The 27,242-nt window shown below is 36.8% G+C and overlaps 1 protein-coding gene across 10 annotated transcripts in view; it reads right to left on the reverse strand.

The window, feature by feature from the left end:
- The window catches only part of HNRNPC (heterogeneous nuclear ribonucleoprotein C), a 50,989-nt gene that overhangs the window by 15,568 nt on the left and 8,179 nt on the right, over window positions 1-27,242 (reverse strand). For 8 of the 10 annotated variants that reach the window (XM_033107959.1, XM_033107963.1, XM_033107955.1 and 5 more), the window contains 3 exons: window positions 6,925-7,203; window positions 2,181-2,295; window positions 1,541-1,588 (listed from right to left, as the gene is read on the reverse strand). In XM_033107959.1, the coding sequence (XP_032963850.1) occupies window positions 1,541-1,588; window positions 2,181-2,295; window positions 6,925-7,165 (404 nt within the window). In that variant the 5' untranslated portion in view covers window positions 7,166-7,203. The remainder of the gene's footprint in view (window positions 1-1,540; window positions 1,589-2,180; window positions 2,296-6,924; window positions 7,204-27,242) is intronic. The other 2 variants (XM_033107965.1, XM_033107964.1) reach the window with 1 other exon arrangement.

Here is a 27,242-nt window from a genome sequence, read left to right on the forward strand (position 1 = left end):
GTATCGTCTTGCCAATTTAAAAACTGAAAAGTGAGGCCAACAGTGGGGTTGCCTAAATTTTTAGGATCAAAGAGCAGTAACCAGAAATTTGAAGATATTTCTGCAAATATCTAAATTTCTTCACTATTCCTTGCTCTCTGTATCTCTTTGTATCAGTTAAACCTTGTGAAATTACTCACTTAAAGCAATTTTTATCAAACATATTTACAGTGAGCTGATAGGGATGGTCAAAGTTTACCTGCCTCACCAACACAACTAAAACTTGAGCGGACTATTCACATGAAGGTAGAATTGTATTAGGTTGGTGCAAAAGTAACTGTGGTTTAAAGGGTTAAAAATAATTGTAAATTATTAAACATAATTGAATGACTTCATTCCTTTACCCAATTCCCTTTGCATAATCAATCAACCCAGACCAAATATTTCTCTTCTGCCTAATATTCTTCACATCAAGAGAATTACTTTTATTTCAAAAGCAAGGACTGATCTAATTATAACTTTATATATATATATGTATGTATTACATATATATGTATGTAACATAGACATACTCATGATTAAAATACTGGAATTCTAAGATGAGAAACAGCAAATAAAAATATCGATTTTCATCATGTCCAATGTATGAATATTCTCAAACACATATAATGCATAATTTAAAACGCAGAAAATCAAATAATACTTAATGTTTCCTTAACATTCACTAAGACCAGTATCAGAACACCAATGTGATACTAATATGTATTCTGTGCATAGCATACCATTCCACAATAACTAATTCCTACACCGGATCTAAACCCATCTTTCAAACCCATCCATAACCTACTCCCCTACCCACATGTTCCAATTTTATTTCTCGTGACTCTCCGATAAAAACTAATGGAGTTCTGAAGGCACAAGAGGAAATCATAACCATTATTCCAACCTCCTTGCTTTTCAGAACTTTCCTACAATCCCCAATCTTTAACACTAACTCCTAGAGCAAACTGATTCATTATATATGCTGACTGAATCCTATTTTGTATTAGTTGGTTTGCTTACAGGTGACTATAGGATTTTTAAGGTTTGGGATCATTTTTATACTTTTGCTGTAATCCCATACAATGCAAAGTCAAGGGCAAATATGCAATAGGGAAATAATAAAGAGAACATGGAATGGCAAATTAAGTTCCATTTCATCATTAGGCAAACCAGTTATCTTTTATTTGGCACACAAATTACAACACACACACATAAAAATCTGACTTGTCTCAAGAAAAGCCATTAGTCCAGAAAATACTGGTCATGTCCCCATATGCCCTAAAGATATATAAACTGATTCCGTGAAATTAAGAGAAATGGCACTTTATCTAGTTAACCTGACAATTTGCGAGCAGGAATTTTTCATTATGTTTTGGCAGAAACAGGGGACTTTATTTAAAAATGTTTGTTGTTCATTACTACAAAAGGGAAAGTTCATCACTACAAAACAGAAAAATAAAATGGTTCTCACTGGACAGCTTTTTACCAGAATAGGCAAAGCAAAACACCTTTAACATACCTGTCATAATAATCCCGTTGAAAGTCATAGTCCAAGTCAAAAGAGGAGCTGAAAAATAAATACCGAAGACTATTAATTTGGAGCTGTTAATGTAAATTCACTACAGCAGACGGGGGAAAAAACCCCAAAACCCATGCCAAATCAACCACAAAATATATCGATAGGTTAACATGGAATAATCCCCAATCATTCAAACAACAGATCACTAAATTTCAAACATGTCAGGCCACTGAACATGCAATGGCCAAATTACAATTTTAGGCAAAAGTTTGCGAAAATTTCAACATACAGCATAATAGTTAAAATAAGAGCACTGAATATTATAACAGTAAACTAAACATTCTTACGCCATCCCCTCTTCCTTTTCTTAATCCCCAGCTTCTTAGAAGCAAAACAGCTCTTGAAGGATTTAAATTTATGCTATAAATACCCAACTATTCTTTAATAGGAAAAATCTCAGGGAATTCTAATAATTCTCTGGGAAATGGGAGAAAAGAAGGCATATTAACACAAAATTAATAAAGCTTTACTCTTACACAGATAAAACATACTACAGTTAACCCTCCCCACATCCAGAAAACAGATAGAGAAGATGCCCACTGATGGACACAATGCAGTTATAAATAATAAAGTTCCGGACCTGAGTAGAGGGGACGGAGAAGGGTGTTCTGGTACTGACCCGTACATCTCCGCTGCAGATCGTTTCACACCTGCTTTTCCTCGGTTCACTTTTGGCTCTGCAGCCAGATTAATATCTGAAAAAACAAAAACAAAAATTTTTATGACAACTCTGTTGGGGGTGAATCTCAAACTACAGCTTTTAAAAGTATACATAGTCATGTATATCAACAAAGTTCAAACACTGTATCTCATCTTGTCATATAAAAATGCTCAAGAATTTCTATACAGCTGACTTTCTTTTATTCCTTTATCCTCTGTTCTGTACCAAAGAAGTGTTCATTACATATGAAACATCAGGTTTGTCTTTGGTACCATCTATCTTTAGCTCCTACTTCAATGAAACTCTTATCATTCAAAGGACCCACTCTGCTCACTGAGTTACTATAGTAGGAGAAAAGTATCAATGACTATTGGTTGCCTTTCCAGGAATGATTCTGTACATTTTAAATTAGCACAAATATATCAAAGATACACAAATACACGGCAATTTATTAATAGGGTTGAAGTTCCCCCTTACATATAGGATCAGCTGTAAAGTTGCACCAAAAAATCCTTGTTAAATACTACGCAGACAGTGAATTGCTTAAGTAAACAACCTTTACATGCCGAACATAAACTCACACCAAAAAAAGGGAAATAAAGGAGCAAAATCCTGGTTTCCATATACAACATATTTTAAATACCTGTTCCAGTGGCCAGCTACCTACCTTGCCACCCAATGCCTACCAAATAAGACTCCATGTTCTCTCTTGTTAAAAAAAAAAAAAAAAAAAAAGAGCCAATTTGCCAAAAACCAATTAGTCAAAGGCTAGCTCTCTAAAACTCAGTTCATCAAATGACCATTTAAAAAACAGATTTTTAGTACATGGTCTGTTTGCTAAACCCTACTATATTTATGAATAATCATCAGAATCCTGGGTTCACTAAACTGATTTCTAATACTTAACATAAATATAATGTTTATGTTTATAACAACCTTGCTTGTACAGTTTTGACTTTGGAATCATAAACTTTGATGTAGTTTAGTTCTATTTATTTTAAAATTGCTTTTTAAAAATTTTAATTCTATCTTTAGTTTTATAAAAGTGGATTACAGAACCTTATTAAAGAAGTAGTTCGTGTGATTCTAAACTATAGTACTGAGTTCAATATTCAGAATATGTATTAATAAAATTACATTTAGTAATCTTAATTTTAGTAAAAATACAGGTATGGTTATTTTCAAACTATGGCACAAAATGCACATAAAATTGTTTTCTGTTGTTAAAAAAGTGCCCCTACTGCCCACTGAAACTAAACAGAAGCAATTAAAATTCAATAATAAGGGGCCGGCCTGGTGGCTCAGGCAGTTGGAGCTCCGTGCTCCTAACTCCGAAGGCTGCCGCTTCGATTCCCACGTGGGCCTGTGGGCTCTCAACCACAAGGTTGCCAGTTCAACTCCTCGAGTCCCGCAAGGGATGGTGGGCTCCGCCCCCCCTGCAACTAAGATTGAACACGGCACCTTGAGCTGAGCTGCCTCCGGGATGGCTCAGTTGGTTGGAGTGCGTCTTCTCAACTACAAGGTTGCCAGTTCGACTCCTGCAAGGCTGCGCCCCCTGCAACTAGCAACGGCAACTGGACCTGGAGCTGAGCTGCGCCCCTCACAACTAAGACTGAAAGGACAACAACTTGACTTGGAAAAAGTCCTGGAAGTACACACTGTTCCCCAATAAAGTCCTGTTCCCCTTCCCCAATAAAATCTTTAAAAAAAAAAAAAATTCAATAATAATAAACATTCCAGGGACGGCCAGTTAGCTCAGTTGCTTAGAGAGCAGTGCTCTTAACAAGGTTGCTGGTTCGATCCCCACATGGGTCACTGTGAGCAGCACCCTCCACAACTAGATTGAAACAACTACTTGACTTGGAGCTGATAGGTCCTGGAAAAACACACTTAAATAAAAAAGTTTAAAAAATAATAACAATAAACACTACAGATATACAGATAGTGGTTTCTAAGTAATTCCCATTAAAAGGAGCCAAGGCTTTTAGGAAACAGTGGCAAATTCCAGGATTAGGTCAAGATATACACCAGATGACCTGTAATATCTTGTGGTTCAAAATATTATGAACTCTAAGAATTATTTCCAACGGTCTAAAAACACACCAATTTAAAATAAAGCAATGATTATATTTAAAGGTTGACATGGTGTCAACTATTTATACCAAACTTTGAAAAAAATTTATCCTGCCTTTTCAGTGTGAACAGTATTGCAGAAAAACCAAATATTAAGGAGCTCTCTGTGCATTTTAGAAAAATTACTTATGCGCAGAAGAAATTAGAAAACCCACTCTTTTGCAACCCCTAATGAATTATCTAAGCAATGATCATCAGTGGATGATCACCATAAGGTGAAAAATTGATGGTGAACTTGATCACACACAGATGGATCAGGATATAAAACTTAAACCCACAAATTATTCTTAATATCACTAAAAACGGGACAACCGTTAGGCCATCTGATGTGATAACAGTATGAAGTACATAACACAATCCATCAAATATTTTCACCAAAATAAATAGAATCTGAATTAAATCAAGCCTTTAGATCTACACAGTCCAAGATGGTAAGCTGCTAGCCAAAAGTGGCTATTGAGCATTTTAAATGAATTGGGTCTGAATTCAGATGTGTTTTAAGTGAAGAATACACACTAGAATTCAAAGATTTTGTATGGGAGAAAAGTAAAATACCCTGATATTTTTATATGATTACATATTGAAATGACAATATTTTGGATATACTGGGTTAGATAAAATATATTAAAATTTCAGCTGTTTCTTTTTACTTCTTTTAATACATCTATACATAAATTTAAATCACACACATGGTTCATATTCTATTTCTGTTGGACAGCACTGCTCCAGGTCATTACACAAAATAGGCGGTAGAAAAGAACGATACAAGGAAGCTATCAGTACAGAGTGGGAAAATACTAGCGATTTCTCCAACAAATTAAACGTGATGAATTTTTTAAATGGGAAAGGGATGGAGAAACCCAAATTTAAAGACATGTAATTACATACATATGTGAACATGGACTGAATTCTGATTAAAAGTCCTTTGTCTGCTAGGTATACATGGAAGTCTTAAAAATACTCAGCAAAAAGGTAAAAAACAAAAACAACACTGACAGATAAAAAATAAAATTAGTCGGGGTTGGCCCGGTTAGAGCTCCATGCTCCTAATTCTGAAGGCTGCCAGTTCGATTCCCACATGGGCCAGTGGGCTCTCAACCACAAGGTTGCCAGTTCAATTCCTCGAGTCCCGCAAGGGATGGTGGGCTGCGCCCCCTGCAATCAGCATGGCAACTGGACCTAGGGTTGAGCTGCGCCCTCCACAACTAAGATTGAAAGGACAACAACTTGACTTGGAAAAAAGTCCTGGAAGTACACACTGTTTCCCAATAAAGTCCTGTTCTTCCCTAATAAAATCTTAAAACAAACAAACACAAAAAAAGACTGAATACAAATGTTGAAAACAAAAATTTAAGCCACCACAGGAATATTCGAAAAACTAAAAAAAATCTCATTCAATTATGAACTGCTTATAAATCTAAGGTTAAGTAATTAGTTAAACTGGTAAATACAACATATTATCATCAATGGAACTAGCCATTCTTGGCACAAAACATCTGTGTGCTTTTTCTTTTTTATTCATAAAAAAGTACAAAGAAATGGACTTGTCTTACAAACCCTTCAGCTTCCATTAATTCACCTCCCAGAAAATATAACCATATCAAATTACATGATTGACAGCAAATCCTATAAACTGATAATTAGAAATCCTATAAACTGTTAATAGCTGTCAAGGAAATGACATTCTACAGTCATTAGGAACATACTGATGAGTTCTAACAGTCTTTTAAAATATAATAATATGTAATGAGATCTTCTCAAGTTTATCTTCTCAAGATCTTCTCAAGAATATAAACCGTTATCTGAGCGGTGCTCAGATCTCATTTCTCAACATTTAACATGCTAGATCACAGAGAAGACTCCTATTAAGAAAATTAGTATCTAAAACAACATAACCAGAGTTTACGCTGCTAGAAACAGATGTAACAATAAGTACCTTTTATTGAGTTAAGTAACATGCTGGACTTCTACTAGAAGCTTTTCATGAATCATCTCAATTACTCTTCAATTTATCTAAATTCTCTTGATACCCCAAAGTACTATTACTTCAGATAAGAATAAATAATAAACTGAGGTACTATTACCTCCATTTTAAAATATGAGAAAATTTAAGGCTCAGTCAAGCTACATAGGCTGTCCAACAAACAGTTGTGAAGCCCCAACGCAGAGCCAAGCAATCTGACTTCAGAGCTCATGAGTGACTAAGCCATGCTGCCTTCCCTCAGTGTAAGCAGTAGGCACAACCATTTAGGCAGTAAGTGCACCTTATGAAACATTCCTACCTCCCCTACCTTACTCAAGACTGCCAAATGTGGGTTATCTAGTCTCAACCACACAAAGCAGCATAGTAAGTAACATCCTTATTTGGCCTATTATACCTATAAACCCAACATATTTTTATTAGGCTGAAATCAGTCATATTCAGAAAATCTAAGACTATTCGCTTCATGGAGAGGAGAAAGACGAACAGAAAAATTCTCGTATTTGAATCATGTAATCAATGAAAAAATTAAATCAACCCAGACCTTACCTAAAACCTGGCCAGCAATCATTCTGCCATCCTCTCCTGCCACAGCAGCCCGGGCATTTCTCTCATTAACATACTGAACAAAGGCAAAGCCCTTATGAACAGAGCAACCCACAATTTTGCCATATTTTGAGAAGATTGCCTCCACATCAGATTTCTTGACCACAAGAGTATTGAGATTTCCAATGAATACACGGGAGTTCATGGAGCGAGGATCTGTCTTGTTGGTAACATTGCTGGCCATTGTCTTTGAAGATAAGGTTCCTCACAAAGCCAAAAAAACTGCAAGGAAAAAAAACCGCATTTAGGTGAAAAAATGGTAAAGACAAAATATTCCTTGATGAAACTTCTTTTATTTTGAACCACTATGACTACATAAAATGGTTGTTATCAGTCAACTTAAGCAGATCTCACGGCATTAGAACCCCTAAATATATCCTTATTTCTTCTTCTCTATTCCAACAGCACTAGACTATAATTTCAATGGAGGGGGAAAAACAATCTTCAAACTATTGGCAACTTCTTGGACATGTTTAAGTGACCCCTCTGTTTTAAAGCAAATTAGAACCCCCTAAGCTCTCCACCACCAATTTCTCATTTTTCACGTTCCTAGCTGTGCGAATCTAATCATTGGTTGCTATCAATTTCACCTTCTTGCATACTGCTTTTACTAAAATGAGTCTCACTCATTTCCCCAGATATTAAAAACTCCAAATTATAAAAAAAAAAAAAAATAAAAACCCACTCCAAATTCTGCCAACAATAGGGGCAGCCAGTTTGCTCAGTGGTTAGAGCGCCGTGCTCATAACTCGAGGGTCTCTCCAGTTGAAGTTGCACAAGGGCTCGTGAGCTGTGCCCTCCACAACTAAATTGAACACAAAGGCTTGAGCTTGGAGCTGAACCACCGGTGGGTTGGTGGCTGGCCGGCTCAGTGGTTAGAGAGCTGTGCTCATAACACCAAGCTCACTGGTTCAATTCCCACGTGGGCCAGTGAGAAACAAGGGCTTGACTTGGAGCTGAGCCGCCGGTGGGTGGGCAGCCGGTTGGCTCAGTTGGTTAGAGCGCAGTGCTCATAACACCAAGGTCGCCAGCTTGATTCCCACATGGGACATTGAGCTGTGCCCTCCACAACTAGACTAAAGACAATGACTTGACCTGGAACTCAGCTACGCCGTCCACCCACAACTAGATTGAAAAAAAGACTGGACTTGGAGCTGATGGGTACTTGGGAGCTGATTGGAAAAACAGTTTCCCAATTCAAAAAAGAAAACTTCTGCCCACAAACCATTCTTTTAGCTAGATTAATGTGGACAACTAATACTCTGCCCTTCAAGTATAATTACCCTTATTATACAAAAACAATAAATAAAACCATTGTCTCTGGAAATATCTATTTCCAGGTACGTCAACTGATTTATAATATGCCAGATACTTTAAGTATAACACCATCTTTTTATAGAATGCAATGACTCTTTACTTCCTTTTTACGTGATAACCCACAAAATATAGCTGGGACATTTAATAATACTGGATGGTGATGATGATAAAACTACAAGGTAGAACACCGCATGAATCAAAAGAGGACTATAGGAACTTTCCTCAGATTATTATTTCAAAACAAAAATTATCTTTATGTTAGAGAGGCTCAATCCTATTATAATTGCATGAAGATTCACAATGTCTTAGGTCTTTTTAAAGTGAAAATGTTTTGACATTAAATAATAGTTTTTTTAATCATCCTGCTGCCCCTTACCATTCCAAGCACCAAATTTAAACAGTTACTATGATGTACCTACCTTAGGTTTAGAGTAACATTATTAAGATTAACTTATCTCCCATTCATCCCTTTGAAAGGTACTGAAGAACCTCATATCAAAAGATACCAGTTTCTATCGTGTTATTTTTCCAATCCTATTTTTCCAATAGAAACATGAGACTGTAAAAATGTCTTATATATACATATGTAATAAAACATGTAGTATACATCATTTAAATATGACCACTACCATTCTGACCCTTAAAATACCTCGTCGGTATCATAAGCAGTACCAATTTTAAAGATATTAACTGCTTTTCACTCCTAGCCTTTCTGAAATTCGTAACTATCTGTCTTTATTATATTTTGGTTTCTAAATTGTATCTTTACTAACAGTAACCAATGAAAATTTACCAAATAGCAGCCACGGAGAATCACCAAGTCTTTCAACTGTAAGTGTGAATGCCAGAAATCCTTGGAACACTGAGAGGAATTAAAATAATAAACCTACTAAAAGGCCTAATCGGTTTCAAGTAGTACTGCTGACTATTAAGGTGTGCTATTATTATAAATGTGGACATAAACCAGTTTTCAGCAAGTGTTTTTCACCAACAATTAGCATCAATAATAATTAAATATAGGTAAAATCTCCCTGGGTTTCATAAGAAATTACCTGGGGGGGAAACACGGTGGTTCTACATGCCACCAGCATACTGACTATGAGGTGAAAACACAAAATAAGACATTAATGTCCCTTTCTTGTATATTCCTTTAAACCACAGAACAGAAATGGATTTTAAATGACTTTTTTTCAATTTGTATAAGGATGATACGTGTCTAATACCATCAAGATATACAGAATTCATTATATACAAAGAATTCCTTAGGGTATTAGTATGGCTTAATTTTCTCAAGGAACCCCATTTGAGAAAACTGGTAGAGAAACATCTAGGTACACAAATAAAAAGGTGCTGAAAATAGTTGTCACTTTTGAGTTTAAAGAAGTGATTTTATTTCTCATTTTCTTTGATGTGTGGTTTTTAAATTTGATACAAAAATCACGATTGTTAATGGTTAAAATAACAATGATGGCCGCTCCAAAAGCCTGGCTAAGATAAATGGAATAGCTTTCAATGCTCATACTTTAAGGATTTAACTAAGGTATAAGCAACAGTAAAAACAGGTGAACCCACAAAGAGCCATTAATCCCATTCCTAGGAACACATCCTAAATAATTAACAGTAACTACAAATTAATCCATATTTTCATTAAACATTTCCTGAGTGTCTGCTAAGTACTAGGCACCAGGGATACTTAAAGGAACAGATGTGATTCTAAATGGTACTGCTGTGTGAATCTCGCATAAAAGCAACTAGATAATAAAGCCAAAAACCCATGGACAGCATTTACAAAACTTGGTGTCAAGGTATCCCAATCAAAACTCCCAAAATGCATGTTGGTTGTGGGCAAGCCACCATCTAACACGGACAGTCTCACTGAGAAAGAAGCAACTGGGAGTCTAAATGATCTAGAAATTAAAGAATCCCAAAATATCCAGCCGGTATTAACTGGAAAGCAAAGAACCAACTTTAAGAAAAGCAGCTGAACTGAAACTGGGAAGGTTTTGCTTGCTCCAACAGTGAGTAGTACAAGGTACTGTATTTAATAAAAAGGTCTGAAGGGTCTAGAAGCAGCTTGTCTAAACTCAGAAGCCCCATGTGCACTATTCCATCCTCAGTCTCTCTCCCCCAAAAGCAACTACTCCACAGTAATCACTTTCCTTTTAAAATAATTCCATTACCTAAACGTGTATTCCTAGACAGTATAGTCTTACCCATTAAAACAAATTTGATGTCTTTGAAGGTTTTTAGATAAGTTCCCCTTCTATCCCTGTAACTTAAATTTTGTGTTGAAGAATCCAGGGCATTTCACCGGCAGTTTCCCAGTCTGGACTTTTTTTTTTCCCTTAAAGACGGCGCAGCTCACTGTGGCTCATGCAGGGATCGAACCTGCAACCTGGGTGTTATAATGCTCTAACGAAACTGAGCTAACCGACAGTCTGGATTTTCTGAAATTTCATACTCAGAACAATTCCATATATTCTTCTGCCCTCTGTATTTCCTGAAATTGGAAACTGGGCCAAAGGCTTGATTAGACTCATGCATGACCCTTTTGCAAGACTATGGGTAGGTAGGTGGCATTGTCTTTCTGCGATGTTATTAATGTTTAAATTCTACCTCATCTCTACAGTGTTCCAAGCTTATCGTTAACATATTACTTAGAACTCATAAGAACAGTTTCTCAGTTTTTGCATGTTTACAGTTTCCCTGTGCCCTTCATATTTATTTGTAAGTCAGTTTTGCTGGGTATAAAATCATTGGATCACACGTTCTTTCCTTAAGTATGCTATGCCACTTACTTTTGGACTGTCACAGGATCATTCCAAAGTGTAAACCTTGCTGGCAAAGTTCTGTTTTTCCCAACTTAAGTAGTAGTTACAAGGGCTTTTGCTTTGTAACTCATTAGTGTTTTTTGGAAGACCAATATAAATTGAACAGGTCTAAATGAGTGTATTTGAGCTTCATGGGTCACAAACATTTACACTTGAAAATAACCTACCCTCACAGAACAGGCAAATTTCTCTTAACTTTTTAAAGGCAAGTACTAGGGAAGAAGAAATGAGAGGGTTGCTGACCAGCTTAAAAATCCAATCCAAATGGTCTAGTCTTAAAGAACTACATCAGATTTCAAGTGTAAAAATTGCAAAAAGTGTGCTCGCTTCGGCAGCACATATACTAAAAAAAAAACTGCAATAAGAATGGGTCAATTTTTGCTTTTTACCTTACACAGATCTGTGGCATTGTTATAATCTACATGCATTTTTTAATGGATCTTTAACAACTCAGTATTCAAATTATCAGCAATTGCAGCCTTTAGAAAACTTATAATCACTTTAAGTGCTGTAGAAATTATGAAAAAAATGTTTAAGTCAAAAAGCTGTATACACATTTATTTAATACATAACAGGAGGTATATATAAACTACATAGTATATACATATATAGTGTATGTGTTTAGGAAAGATAGGGCAGAAATATTTTAAAACATTGTGTGGGTAATCTGCTTTTGGTTAATTAATATCAATTAATAATGCAGGTCTTAAAAATTTGTTAAATAAAACCATTCAAATGTGCTAATAGATGTACTAAGAGCCTAATAATACTGTTAAATAAATGATGTTAATCTGCATGAATTAGTTTTAACTTTAATAATACAGTTTAGGGTATCGGGTGGCTCAGTTGGTTAGAGTGCAGGGCTCATAACACCAAGGTTGCTGGTTCGATTTCCACATGGGCCAGTGAGCTGCGCCCTCCACAACTAGATTGAAAACAACGACTTGACTTCAAACTGAGCTACGCCCTCCACAACTAGATTGAAAAACAAGACTTGGAGCTGATGATGGGTCCTGGAAAAACACTGTTCCCTGATATTCTCCAATAAAAATTAAAAAAAATAATTAAATTGGGAAATTTTATTTAAAAAAAAAATTTAGTCTAGTATCGTGAAGGAGAATAATTCATGAAGTTCCAGTTTATATAAATCCCAACATCTTCCATTTTTTTGAAAATCAGAAGTTTCTGGCACATCCTAAATACTCCGTAATTCCTCCAAGATGAAAACAGTCGGGTGGCTGGTTAGCTCAGTTGGTTAGAGTGTGGTACTAATAACACCAAGGCTGCCAGTTCAATCCCCACATGGGACAATGTAAGCTGCATCTTCTTTAAAAAAAAAAAAGAAAATAGTCTATCACAGCCTTTAAAAGTTTTCTCAGCAGAATAATTTGAAGTCAGGTTAAGACAAATTGTTTCTTAAACTCAGTATTGAACACTACACTACAGAAGATCTAAGAAATAAAAATACATGAAATTAAAAATAATGTTCCAGGGGCTGACGGTTAGCTCTGTTGGTTAGAGCGTGTGCTCTTAACAAGGTTGCTTTGCTGGTTCGATCCCCACATGGGCCACTGTGAGCTACGCCCTCCACAACTAGATTGAAACAACTACTTGACTTGGAACTGATGGGTCCTGGAAAAACAAACTTAAATAAATATAAGTTAAAAAAAAAGAAAAAAAAAGAAATGAGAACTTAAAAAAAATAATACTCCTAAAATTGGGTTCAGAGTAAAGCCAACAGGGAAAAGATTTCTTTTCTCTCTTTTTTTTTTTGTAAAGAGAATAGTTTATTAAAAGCAAAGGGTGAGAGCTCCCAAGTGGGAGGGGGTCCCGAATAGGGGCTCCCCAGATTTCTTAAATTACTATGTTCCCAGGCTACTCTGAATCCTGTTTAACTCACTAGGGGAGATCTAGTGGATCTGGTTTCCAGACAAACAGAATTCTACCAGAGTAACAGAAAAAGACCAAATATCTTCCTACAGGTTATTTATTGGGTGGCAGCACTCAAGTCTCCACTGTATGGATGCATATGCTTGCATGTTTCTGTATAAATTTATTTCATCCCAGGTTATTTCCATGATTTTTATCATCAAAGGATCACTAAGGCTTGTGTTACCTGGTGAGTAAATGTCAAAACCAGGAATACTGAATTACTTTTGCTTCCTTACACCAAAGGATCTACGTGTCCGTTTAATCATATGTTTTATGCTGAAGCAATAAAAGCAACAAGATTTTGATGGCAGTGTAAAAGAAAAGCAATGCTGAAGATTTGTGGATACAGAAATGTATTTCTACTTCTACCACCCTGGTCATACATATCTTAAAACCAAATAAAATCTGCATCTGGTTGGGATGCAAGCACACTGTCAATTTTATTTCCATCTGTTAATTTTACTCGTGAAGTCTGAGCTATCATAACTCTGCCCTCTTAAGAGAGGCAAACCTACAGTGGATTGTCAATCTAGATAAAAATCTGGGAGATGTTTACACCACGTTTCCCCGAATACAAGACCTAGCGGGACAATCAGCTCTAATGTGTCTTTCGAAGCAAAATTCAATATAAGATCCAGTATTATATATTATATTATATTATATTATATTATATTATATTATATTATATTATATTATATTATATTATTATACTGTACTATGTTATATAAGACCCGGTCTCATAGTAAAGTAAGACCAGGTCTTACATTAATTTTTGCTCCAAAAGATGCATTAAGAGTCGACTGTCCAGCTAGGTCTTATTTTCGGGGAAACATGGTAACAACTAGTCCATTTCTTAAGTTCACATTAAATCTCAAGAAAATTCTGCTGGAAGAAGTATACCACGGTAGAAAAGGCAGACTTCACTGACAATTATGAGAAATACAAGGTTCAAGTGGTCCAAAAACACAGGTTATGAAGGCCCTGAAATTTGCTGGGAGCTGGGCCAAAATCAAATTTACAGTGGAATCAAGCCTTCAGCTCTCTTGCCTGTATGTCCTGGCCCCTAAAATTCCACCTTTAATGGAAAGGAATCGAGGGGATGGAAGATAAACATTTTTCAAAATAGTGCCACTCAGACTGTGCTCAGTATAATATCTAGGCAAATTACTGCCAGAAAAGGGGAGGGGGCAGAAAATAAGTAAACAAGCCACAAGATGATTCTCTTGGGCATTTCAGTCAGTCTTCTAACTGTTCACCCTATTCACGTAGGCTAATCATATTATACTTAAGCATATCACATCCGTTTATCAAAAAAAAAAAAAAAGAAAGAAATCAAAGATGGCACCAAGTATAGCTTATCGGATGTCAAATCATACAAAGAAAAGAACGGACTAGGAAATTCAGAACCCGACCTTAGAATTTTCTTTATTATAATCCCTAAAACCCTAAGGTAGCCTCTACGTTCAATTAAAATTAGATAAAACTGTCATGCCTAATCTGTTTCTCATGAATTTTAAAGACAAAAATGTCACTAGATGGCAGCAATGAGTTGGCAATTTCTTAAAATGACAATCTTGAATCCAAAGGTTTTCTATTTCAGTCTTTCACAATTTCTTGTCAAGTTTCTCAGTATCTTTTTGATACTATGATCTCAAGGTAAAGACTATCATGTGAAAACTACAAAGCATGAGAAAATAGTACATGGTAGTATTTTAAAGACATTTTCAGACCATGAATTAACAAAGTTGGCCACTTTTAGATCAACTATGCTAATTCTAAGTATTAAAACTAAGACAATACTCAAGGTATTGTAAGTAAATATGGAGAAATGAGTAATTCAACAAAAGGTAGTGTAGCCATCTAAAAACAAAAACTAGGGACCAAACTCACTCTGTACACAATTAATTATAGATGGATCAAAACTTAAATGTAGAGGGACAACCCAGATGGCGCAGTAGGTCAACTGTTTACCTTCTCTCACAACCATATCAAAATTACAACTCATCTACAAAACCACCATTATTGAGAATCGCCTAAAATCAAGCTGAACTGAAGCCTTTCAAATGACTTGCAGAAGCCACCTACCAGAGACCCGCATCAGGCTGGTCCCACACTCACATGTGACCTTTAAAGATCAGGAAGGGTATTTCAGCTGTGCAGACCACCACCCCCCCAACCCCTAAAGGAGCGAGAGATCCCAGCCCAGGGTTTCCAATGCTGAGGAGAGAAGTACCCCTAATTTTTAATTGTGAAAACCAGCAGAGATTGTAACTGAGTGCGACTGCACTCACAGGTGCTCCTCTTAAAGGGACTGCGCGCAGACTTACACACCAACGGAATCACTTGCTCTGAGCTCCAGCGCTGTGGCAACAGCTGGAAAGGCAGGACCAATGGGGAATTGAGTTGTCTGGCTTGGGACAGGGGCTGGAGATGAGGCTTTCTCCTGGATGGGGAGCTAGTGGAGGCCATTGTGTTTTTTGTTGAGACTTCCCCCTTCCCTGCTTGTGCTGTTCATTCACCCTGCCCTGGTGATTGGAGACCTGGCCCCGCCAACTTTTGGACACACCCAGGCTGCTTTCAGTGGCTTTTTCGTGCAGAACCCCTGCCTTGGCTCAAGCTTCACTTTCCTAGAGTCTCTCAAAGGTTTGCGGAACTGAGACAAACAGCATCTGGGTGAGCAGCCCTAAGCTGGCATTAGAAGCAGCCAGCTTTGGTTTGCGCCTTGCCCTCTCAAGGTGCTTCCAAGCACAGCACAGGCAGCAGCAGCCATCTGCAGATTTGTTTCTGGCTACTGCTAGGTGGCCCGAGGTGGGGCATGGGCTGTGGCTGAAGTAGACCTACAACAGATCCACTCCGAGGTGGTCCTGGGGCTGGCGCCCCCAGTGGCCAGCTTCAAAATGAGCTGGAGCATCACCCAGCAGCCTCCAAGTAGGACTCACCCAAAGGGCAGATTGGGAAGGCACAAGAGTCCTGCTGAGGCAGATCCTGTTCCATAGGATGAGACCCTGCACAACTCTTCCCTGTGTAGTCAAAGCCAGTCCTCACAACCAGTGATCCCAAGGGTGAGTCCCTCCCATTGATGTGCAATTATCAACGAAGGCTCAATTACAAGAGGAGGGCACACACAACTCACACAAGGGACACACCTGGAGCATGTGGCTCAGGTGACCCGAAAGACTGCGCCACTGAACCAACCCCACTACGCACCTACTACATAAGGTCATACCATAGTCAATGGTATTTTTAACAGCTATATTTAAGTTGTCAGAAAGGTAGTAGTTTGGGAGGTGGGTTATCACTTTATGAGGGGTTTAAATGCCTATTACATTGCTTTGAACATTTGTTATAAACATTATATCAATTTTGATATAGCATGTCATGTAAACACTCAACCCTCCTCCCCGCCCAGTCACAAAGCACCTGCCCAGAGCCTTCTTCCAAAGCAAAAATACCCACTTTTTCTTTTTCCTTTCTGGACAAGTTTGAAAAGAAACCAGTCTAAGTAAAAATCCCACCAGCCAGTAAGTCCCCTCCCTCCCACCCAAACCATTTTTATTGCTTTTTGGGGGAAAAACACCCACAAACAACAACAAAAAACCCACACATAACACACAAACCAACCCACAAACTGCTAACCTGAATACCAGAGAAGACATTCAGTTGAAGGGGTGTGGGGAGCAGGTAAGGAGCAGTCTGCAGAGGAAAGGGGAGAGATGCAAGGGCATCACCAAACACCAACAACTAAAAACTTAAACATAAAAAAATTACACAGGCAACTGTCAAAACCTAAATAAGACAAAACTCAGTTGTCCCAAAAAGTGTAACAGAAAAAGGCAAAAATCCAAACCAAATAAACATGAAAAACTGTTTCAAGAAAAGGATAGTGGGCCGGCCTGGTGGCTCAGATGGTTGGAGCATCGTGCTCCTAACGCCGAGGTCACCGGTTTGATTCCCACATGGGCCAGTGAGCTGCATCCTCTACAGCCAAGATTGTGAACAATGGCTCTCCCTGGAACTGGGCTGCCGTGAGGAGCCAAAGATCGGCGTGTGCAGCCAGAGGCGACCGGTGGCCAGCGTGAGTGGCCGGCAGTCATTGTGAGCGGCCAGCAGCCGGCGAGGGCTGCCTGAGCTGCTGTGAGCAGCCTACCGACTACCTCAGCTGGGGGGAGCGCAAGGCTCATAATACCAGCATGGGTCAGGGACCTCTGTCCTACACAACTAGACTGAGAAACAACAGCTTGAACTGGAGTGGGGTGGGGGCAGAAGAAGGGAAAAAAAGAAAAAATTAAAGAATATTGACATTAAAAGATTTAAAGATACCACTTTTTAAAACTGTTAGATTGGTGAAAATTACATCAATAGTAATTCAGAAAAATGTCAATGTATGCTAAAAGCACTGAGGAAAAGCTTGTTGGGTGGGAAACAAATTATATGGTCTCAAAGTATTACCCAACAGATTACCCACTGATCACAAAAAGATAAATGCTATGTTTACAATGGAGACATGGAAGTCACCACTTAAAACAAGTAATAGGACATATGTCTCCTGATGTGACAAAATAACATACATCACCCATGCAATATTCTTGGTGAAATCTGACTTGGTGAATATATATACAGGAAAACAATCAGATTTCAAGTTTGTGGGGACATCACACAATCGGTTGGGACTCCAAAAAAAAGTAGGGGGCCTTTTCTAGATTAACAATGTGTGAGACCTTGACTAGATACTGGATTAGTGGAGAACTTTTTTTGTGACAACTAGAGAATTTTAATGATGGACTCTATACAATATTAATGTTAATTTGCATTGTTTTGATAATTATTGATAATACTGATTACCTTTATTCTTAAGAGATGCAGCCATGTTGAAGTTCCTAAGTAAAGTTCTTACCTATAACTTTAAAATCATTTAAGAGGGGGGAAAAAAAGAACACAGACCTAACGTGACAATGTAGACAGTTCCTACCAGAACAAGAACAGGAAGGCTGAAGCACAGACGATGTATTTTATACATGCACATATCACCTGTTCATTTTTAAAAAGACCCTATTATAGCAAATTGAAAAATGATATATGCCAGGTTACACAATTTAACAGGTTTCCAGAAAATAGAAAAATTACATTTTTGGGGGTCAAATTCGTTAAAAGGACAATCCCATAAGGACTGTCCTTGCAGGAGGGAGGGAACTGACACTTCCACTGCTGTAACTAAGCAAAACCAGTAAGTACATGTTTCTGTAGGTTCATTTGAAAATTATTTAAAGTAAGTGCTAAGCAATGGGTAGATCTACGTATTTGTATTAATCAAGCAACTGAAGATGTTAAATAAATTTCAAGTCATCCTATGTTTGGCACTGAACAAGAGACTCTGACCGTCTATTATAAGTTTTATAAATCCCTGTGGCAAAAAATTAGAAAGCCATTTAAAAACATGTTGTAGGGGTGGCCGGTTCGCTCAGCTGGTTAGAGCATGGTACTAATACGATACCACCAAGGTTGCCGGTTCATCCCCACATGGGCCATTGTGAGCTGCACCCTCCTTAAATAAATGAATGAATGAACGAACGAAAATAATTCCTACCATCTTCTATAAAAATAAGAAATTGTGTCTTATAACAAATACAACTTAATCTGTCAATGTCCCTTTGACCACAGGAGTCCAAATTTGGTTGCTCTTGCAAGAATGGAACACACACTGCATGCTCTCCAGAAGCTATTATTCCCACTAACTTTGGCACTGTCAATTCATGCAGAATTCACTGTTAAGTAAAACTGCTAATTCCTATTCACTCATTAATATGATGCTAACTTCCTGTATTTGGACAACTATTTCGTTGGTTTCTTTACATTGAGCATAGGGCTTTCCATTTTATACTACTTCATCCTCTAATACCTAGTTCATATTCCCTGGTTTCAGCCTGAAGAAAGTTTCATTGTGTGAAATGTTAACAATCTCTCCCAGTTATATATCTGTCACTGATTTGTTCAATATACCCTGAGTCGTCTCACCAAAGTCACTTTAAAAAATGTAATACTGTCAATTTTCCTTCAATAGCATAAGATTTTTTTCATGTTATGTAATAGTTTTTGAACAATAATTTGTAAAATCAATCTCAAGTGAGCAGCCCTTGTACACATTTTCGGTACACTGAAAGGCTCTACCCTGATGTAGCTTTGAGCAAGAGCCAGGTTAATATTTAAAAAATTCTAAATCAAAAGTTTCAGGAAAACCTATTGAAAAATTAAAGGTATATACAAAACTGCCTATTCCCACAAATTCATGCCATGTCCATCACTACCAAACTTCATTTAAAATAGTGACTAACCTTAAGATGAAAATTTCCTAAACAGAATACAATATATCTCCACACTAAAATATACCATAAATAAAAAAACAAAGAACTGACTAATGTCTGCAATACATTCGTCCATAATAATTCAAGTCTTTAATACTACATATAAAAATGAAAATACATAAATACATCCTAATGGTTAAGGGCTCAGAGGCTTTGTTTGGAGTCAAGACTGACCTGTTTCAATTTCAAGCTCAACCACTTGTGTGCGCACTTCCCTACCAAAAACCAGATTCTTCAACTGTAAAATGAGTATCACTGATACCATCTGCCTCATGGATAGGTCTCAGGCATAAATGAAGCAAGATACAGAAAACACTGACATGGTGCCTGGATATCACAAGTGTTGCTGCTATAGCTGCTGCTGCTATTACATCATTTACTATTACTGGTACATACCACAAAAACTGGGCCAGGGACAAAAATCAGGTGATTAACAAGTAATATTAAAGCTTTTTAGAGATTTAAAGAAATTCAACATCAGTATAAAGAAAATATAAATTAAGCCAAATACCAAGTTCACCTACCAAATAAAAATACTTTCAATTGAAATGGTCGTTTTCATACATTATTTCTGACAGTATGAACTGGTGTATTTTCAAAGGACAACTGGCCTATTTTATTAAAAGCCTTAAGACTGCATATTCTTCAACTCAATAAATCTCACTTTTGAGAACTCGTGTGTAGGAAAAAAGGATGCAGACATATTAACAGTAAAAAATTAGAAAACAAATGCATGACAATGAGACTGGCTAAATGAATTTCAATACATCAATCCAAGCCGCACTGAATGACGTATTAACATTGCGAGATGTGTAAGATGTTACAGAGCATATGCAAACAGGTTATCTAGATGATTATACACTAAAGTGTGAGACAGCTCCAGATGTGATAGGACTGTGAGGTTTCTAAGTATTCTTTTTTCCCATTTTTTTAGTAACATATTGCTTTTATAATTTTATGCTACCCTAGAATGTAGTGATTATGATATACAGCTTGGCAAAGAGTCAGCGAAGCTTTTCTATAAACTCCTAAACATAAGCTGGAAAAGTTGAGTACTTCTCTTCCATAAGAGCAATTCAGAACTATATAAAATCAAGGAAATGGGCCATTTCCAAGGCAAAAATTTTCACTGGATATTCTGTTCGGAAATTTGGGGTTATTATTCTCATTCATTGGAAGTCCCAACAGATATAGTTTCTGTACATTTCTCTCTACATTCTCAAATTTCAATCAGCTGTGCCATTAATTAAATGTTAGTCCTGCTTTAAGAGTGTTGCATCATACTTAAGGGGAAAAAAAAACAGCATACTCATCATACTCTTACTACAGCAGCTTCTACCCATTAACGTTTATCTACTCTCAGAACATTTATGCCATCTGAAAAAAGAGATTCCTGCAAGTGTCAAACAAGCATTAGAAATATGTAAAAGAATGCTTCTCACAGGGATAAACTAAAAATCAACATTTCAAAATTATTTCAGTAAAGCAATAAATCTTGACTGGGAACTGAAACATCAAGGGCACATTCAATATGCAATAATAATCAACAAAAAATATACAAAGTATTTATTATTTCTAATATAACTAAAAACCTATGTTAATGTGGGTAACAAAATGGTTAGTGTATAAACCCCTGGTCAGGAGAAAAGCAGTATCTCTGTACTTAACTGATTCATGCTTAAGAATTTAGGGGGTCTTTGTCTTAAATCACCAATTGCTATTATTTATCACCATGGTCACATTATACCAAAAATATGATTTGCCAAAGAGCACAGATCATTCAAAATACACCTATTTCAGGATAGTGTGTATTTCTGATTACCTACTTAAATGGCATTACCATTTATCCAGCCTACCTGTTCAAAATACTTGATTTTTAATTTTATTTGCAATTTGGGGGAAGTCATTAGTTCAAAACTTGCACATAAAATGGTCATTTTTAAATATTTCAAATTTACAAAAACTATGGCTACACTGTGATCAACTACCCCCCCACCAAAACATCAAAAACACTCGTCAGAAAGTCCACCAAAATTTCTAATTCCCAAGGAATAAAAAGGAGTAAAATGGTACTGAGCAGTGTCTCTTTATGTGTACTCGTATGTGCCCATAACAGTTCTAGGGTAAGCTGCGAACTTCTGTCTTTCTATGAAGCTCCACATGGTGATGATGCTGCTGGAGCACAAACCATATTCTGAATAGCAAGAGGCAACAATAGTTATTCACAAGACTTCCTTTCCTCACTATCTTGTAGAAAGCTTCAATTGCATCCGTAAACTCAAACTGAGTTCAAAGTATACTTTTCAAAATATACCAATATCCCTTGGAAATATGTGTTTGGAAAATCAGGATTTTTCAGATTTTACACAAGTAATACTGTGCTTTTTTGCTGTAGTACCCTAATGGGACCTGGGGAAACACCCAGCTATCAAATCAAATATATTAATATTTCTGCAATAATACATATGCATAGTCACTAAATATAACAGATACTGGGAACAATCTCATGTCAATTGAGGCCAACTTTTGCCACCAAGTGAGTCTGTCAAGTTAATGAAAACCTTTCATATATTTTTAAATTTCTGAATTATGAAAAGACTTTGGACCAGTATTACAAAAATTTTATAAAGAAATAATTTTTAATAAGGAAATGTGACTTAAAGCTACTATGTTTTCCATCACTCAGCCCTAAACAGTAAGGTATATAATTATACCCTAAGTTTGAGAATTTAACAGTAAAAAGCATATAAAATAGAATCCCATATTTTGTTATCCTGAACTTGATTTTTATCACAAATGAAGATAAACTATGCCAAGATTCTATCTCAATTTTTTAAAACCTTATCTCTAATAAACAACTTCCCAAATTTCAGAAAGGACTAAGCAAAAAAAAAGTAAGCAAAAACAACCATCCATGTTACCACTCCCAAAGAAATAAAACACAATTGGGTAATACCTCAATAGCATTGCAGGGTCTTAAGATACTTTTGTGTGATGACGACTGTGGTTCTTTTTAAGTCCTTATCATTTACAAATACTAAAATATAGATTAAATATATTAAGGATTTATTTCCAAATAACAAGGAAGAGGATAGATACAGGTATAGATGAAAGAAAATTGATTACCCAAGGATTGGTGAAGCATGGATATATTCTCTTTTGTGCATGTTTGCTATTCTTGCACAATAAAATTAAGCACCAAATATATGCGTACACATATCTGAAAATAAAAATTCCATGTGAATCTCCAACTATACACAGAAATATTCAACAAGATAGTAATTTTTCACTCAGCAAATCTGTAACTCTATAAATATTCCTATTCTTTCATTTATACTTATTAAAACATGACACTGAAACTCAGTGTCCAAGCCTTAAATATAATACTAGCAAAAGATCCAGGTAATTCACAAAATTAAAAACTAATTAGTAGTCACTTACACTGACAGAAAGTAGATAAACTGTTATCACCTTTTGGAGAGCAACCCAGATTGAAAAGTTTTTAAAACATGCATGTCTTTGAACAATTGTATTTCTGGGGATTAATTCTTTTAAAAAAATTTTTAAAAATTAATGGTATTTTAGTTCTAAGAGCGCTCAATTGTTTATAAACCTGTTATAAAAGAGAAAAATTGGGCGAAACCCTAAGGACCCAACCACAGACTTTTGGTTAAGTAAAATATTTTATACATATGCAAGTAACACCATGAGCCTATTAAAATTTTTAGATCTTTATTTACTAACATCTTATGTTCAAGTGAAAAAACTTAAAAAATTACTACTTAAACGTATGTGATATATGTTACGATATGACTTCTTGAAAAGCCTGCTTATACAAAAAAACCTGGACACACCAAACTTTCATTTTGACTGGTTGAAGTATGTCTTTGGCAGGATAGGGGTAGGGCTGGTTTGCATTTTCTCTATGTTATATACCCGGGAGCCAAAAATGTATACGTGACTTGTATTCATCTTTTGTTATTTGTATATATTGAGTATTACAATTTTAATAGTTTTTTCTTTCTTAAAATGTATATACATATTTTGGGCACCATGTTTCTGGCACCCTCTGTATGAGCATACATTGCTTAAATGGATTAAAGGTAAAAAACAGATGGGGTACCTTCTCTTAAAAACCCACATCAATTAAATCATGTCATTTGTCTACCTTTTTAATTTCAATAAAGCTACATCTTAAACAGCACAAACAAATGCGTAATTCCAACTTAAGAAGCCAACAAATTTTCAAAGACAAGGGAAAACATTTCTTTGGGAAGCACACTTTCCTGTATCAATTTTAGCCATAAAGTTTTTTAAGTTAACACCAAAATCACATTTAAAGGATTAATATAAGGAATGACGGTGTGCAATAAATGTTGTTTTCAGAATACAGAATTTTAGTTAAAAGGACTAGGGGAAAATTCTTTAACATGTATTCCACTAAATTATTCCTAAATGTTATTCTGCCCTAGCCAGAAAAACCTAAGACCAGTTTGATTAACTTCCAGAGTTATATTAATTCTAAAATCAACTCAAAAGCCATAGGTTAATCTAAATGGGAAACAGGAATATTTCAGACTGGTAAAATTGGAATCAGATTAGGTAGGAAGAAAAGTCAGATGTCCTCTAATCTGTTAATGGCTACCTCTTAAAAATAGCTTCATATTCTCACTGGAGAATAATAATGTTTAGAAATGATAGTTTTTCCAAATTTTGATTACAGCTCTATCACAGGCAACATGGACGCCTACGCCCTCAAATGCTAACTCGATGCATTTCATCACAGCCAAACCCATTTTAAGGCTGATTTTTCAACTTATCAAAACTTATTAAACTACTCCACAGGCTGTAGTCATACCATACCCAGACAGTATTAGAAGAATTGAAATATATCTACAATAAGTTTTATTAAATTAGAGACCAAATAATACTGTGTTGCTCTTTATAATACTGTCTTTAAGCACATAGAACAAGTTTCCTTCCACCTTCCTAAATCCCTCTCCCTTGCCCAGAGGTGATCAATTTTGTTTCGTATGTATCTTTCCAGATTTCTCTATGCCTTTACATAGTAGAAAATAAAGTTCTATAACAGATGAGCTAGTGAAAGAGCTAGAGTACTAAGGCGGGGAAGTGCTTGAAGGCCTATGAGGGAAAATATTACTGAGGTAGTGGCTTTTGAGTAAACACCTAAATGAACTGTAGAACCTAACCTTATGAATGCCTGGGGGGAGAAAAATACAAGGAAAGGCTTTGAGGTAGAAACATCTAGGATATTGAAGACAAACTAATAAGTCCAGTGTGGCTGGAGTAGAACGAGGTGTGCTCCAACAATGTTTAAATAAAAAATAATTTATTACAGTAAGACACATTGCCATTAAGCACTCTCGCTTCTAACATTTATCCCATCGTTCTTGCCACTTTCTGAAGCAGTTCTGGAAGTCCTCTTTCGTGTCTTCAGTTGCACTGCTGTGGCTGCCTTGATGTCCTGAATCATTCTGACTTTGGGAAGAGTCAGAAATAGCACGGAGTCAGATCTGGTGAATAAGGACACACTGTAATTTTTTTTGACAGAAATTACCGCATACCAGAAGCGAAGTCTGACACAGTGGAAGATGATATACAGCACACTTTAAAACATCTCAACCGTAGCTCATACCCGGACTGACTGCACCGAACAAGCTGAAATTTGTCAGTTACTAAAGTTTGACATGTGTTCCAACTCTTGTATTCAAGATTTCTGCTTTTCCATTGGATGGCACTCGGCAGCAGCATTCACCATAGCAATCACAATGGAAAGGCTCCGTGTCACACCACTTCTGGTACAGCGATTTCTGTCAAATAAAAACATTATGGTGTGTCCTCATCCACCTTATTCACCGGATCTGGTACTGTGCGACTTCTGGCTCTTTCCCAAAGTCAGAATGATTCAGGTATCCAAGCAGGCGCAACAGCGCAACTAAAGACACTCACAAAAGAGGACTTCCAGAACTGCTTCAGAAAATGGCAAGAACGATGGGGTGTGTTCGAAGCGAGAGGGAGTATTTTGAGGGGTCTTAATGGCAATGTGTCTTTTACTGTAATAATTTTATCACATCGTGTATTAGTAAGGGAGAGGGGCACAACAGATCACAAAGGGTGTCTTGTAAGTAACAGTGAAAATTTTGGCTTTAATGCTGAAATAGGCAGTTTTAGGTGAGCTTCAAGCAGAAACTCAGGCAATACAATTTTCAAGCATTACATTTTTTTTTTATTAGGAAAGGGGAACAGGACCTTACTGGGGAACTGTATTTCCAGGGCTTTTTCCAAGTCAAGTTGTTGTTCTTTCAATCTTAGTTGTGGAGGGCGCAGCTCACCTCCAGGTCCAGTTGCCGTTGCTAGTTGCAGGGGGCACAGCCCACCATCCCTTGTGGGAGTCGAACTGGCAAACTTGTGGTTGAGAGCCCCGCGCTCCAACCAACTGAGCCATCTGGGAGCTCAGCGGCAGCTCAGCTCAAGGTGCCATGTTCAATCTTAGCTGCAGGGGGCGCTGCCCACCATCCCTTGTGGGACTCGAGGAGTCAAACCGGCAACCTTGTGGTTGAGAGCCCACTGGCCCATGTGGGAATCGAAGCAGCAGCCTTCGGAGTTAGGAGCATGGAGCTCCAACTGCCTGAGCCATCGGGCGGCCCAAGCATTCTTTTTTAATAGGAGCTACCACACACTGATGGGGAGGGGCAAAAGAAACAAATCTATTGTAATAATGCATGAGACGATGGTGGCTTGAAACTGGAACAAGTGTTGGCAGTTTGAGTGGTACATTCTTGTTTTATTTTAAAGGAAAAACTGACAAGATTTTCTACAAGGCCAAAGGTGAGGTATGAGAGAAAAAAAGTCTTGGCTAACCAACGTCTGACCTAAATGACAGGAAAACTGGAGTTTCATGAACTGAAATGGGCAACATTGCAGAAGAACTTGGTGTGAGGGAAGAATAGCAGGAATCCCAGTTTTGGACTTTAATGTGTTTACTTCCCTAAAAGAATGCTGTCACATCCAAAGATTCTATAAAATTATACCACAAAGCTACATACAACTACCTAATTTATTACCTTGGACACTTCATGTCATTTAAGGTGTTGTGAATTAAACAAATATATAACAATATTTAGTATAAAACACTTTAAAATACATTTTTAAAAACCCAAAGTCCAAAGCAGTTTCTTCTTGGTACTTTAACCAAATAATTAAAGTTGTTTTTCTGAATACTACACGTCAAGTAGTCAGTCTAGTATAATTAAGAGCTGAAATCTGCATGCATGCTTAACAGCCTGGATTGGAATCCATAGTCCACCATTTATTAGGTATGTCTAACTTTAGGCAAATTATTTAAATTCTGTGCTTAAATATTCATATCTCCAAAGTGTGAATATTATTTACAAGGTTATGTATGATGATTAAACAAGTTAACAGAAGAACTTTAACAATGAACACATGGTAAAGTGTCCAGATTATTACATCCAAATGGAATTTCAGGTTCTTCATTTTTCCTATCAAATAGGAAAGTGATTATTCTATACCAGACCCAACAGGGGTATTAGAGAAATAACCAGTAATTTCCTAAAGCCTGACAAACCTATCCTCTTCAAACTAATTACCGTTGCTCACTAATACACATGAGAAACTCATTTGAGGGCAGTCGGTTAGCTCAGTTGGTTACAGCGTAGTGCTCTTAACAAGGTTGCTAGTTCGATCCCCACATGGGCCACTGTGTGCTGCACCCTTCACAACTACATTGAAACTAGTACTTGACTTGGAGCTGATGGGTCCTGGAAAAACACACTTAAAA

This window comes from Rhinolophus ferrumequinum, chromosome 6 (genome assembly GCF_004115265.2).
Source record: "Rhinolophus ferrumequinum isolate MPI-CBG mRhiFer1 chromosome 6, mRhiFer1_v1.p, whole genome shotgun sequence".
Lineage (NCBI taxonomy): Eukaryota > Metazoa > Chordata > Mammalia > Chiroptera > Rhinolophidae > Rhinolophus > Rhinolophus ferrumequinum.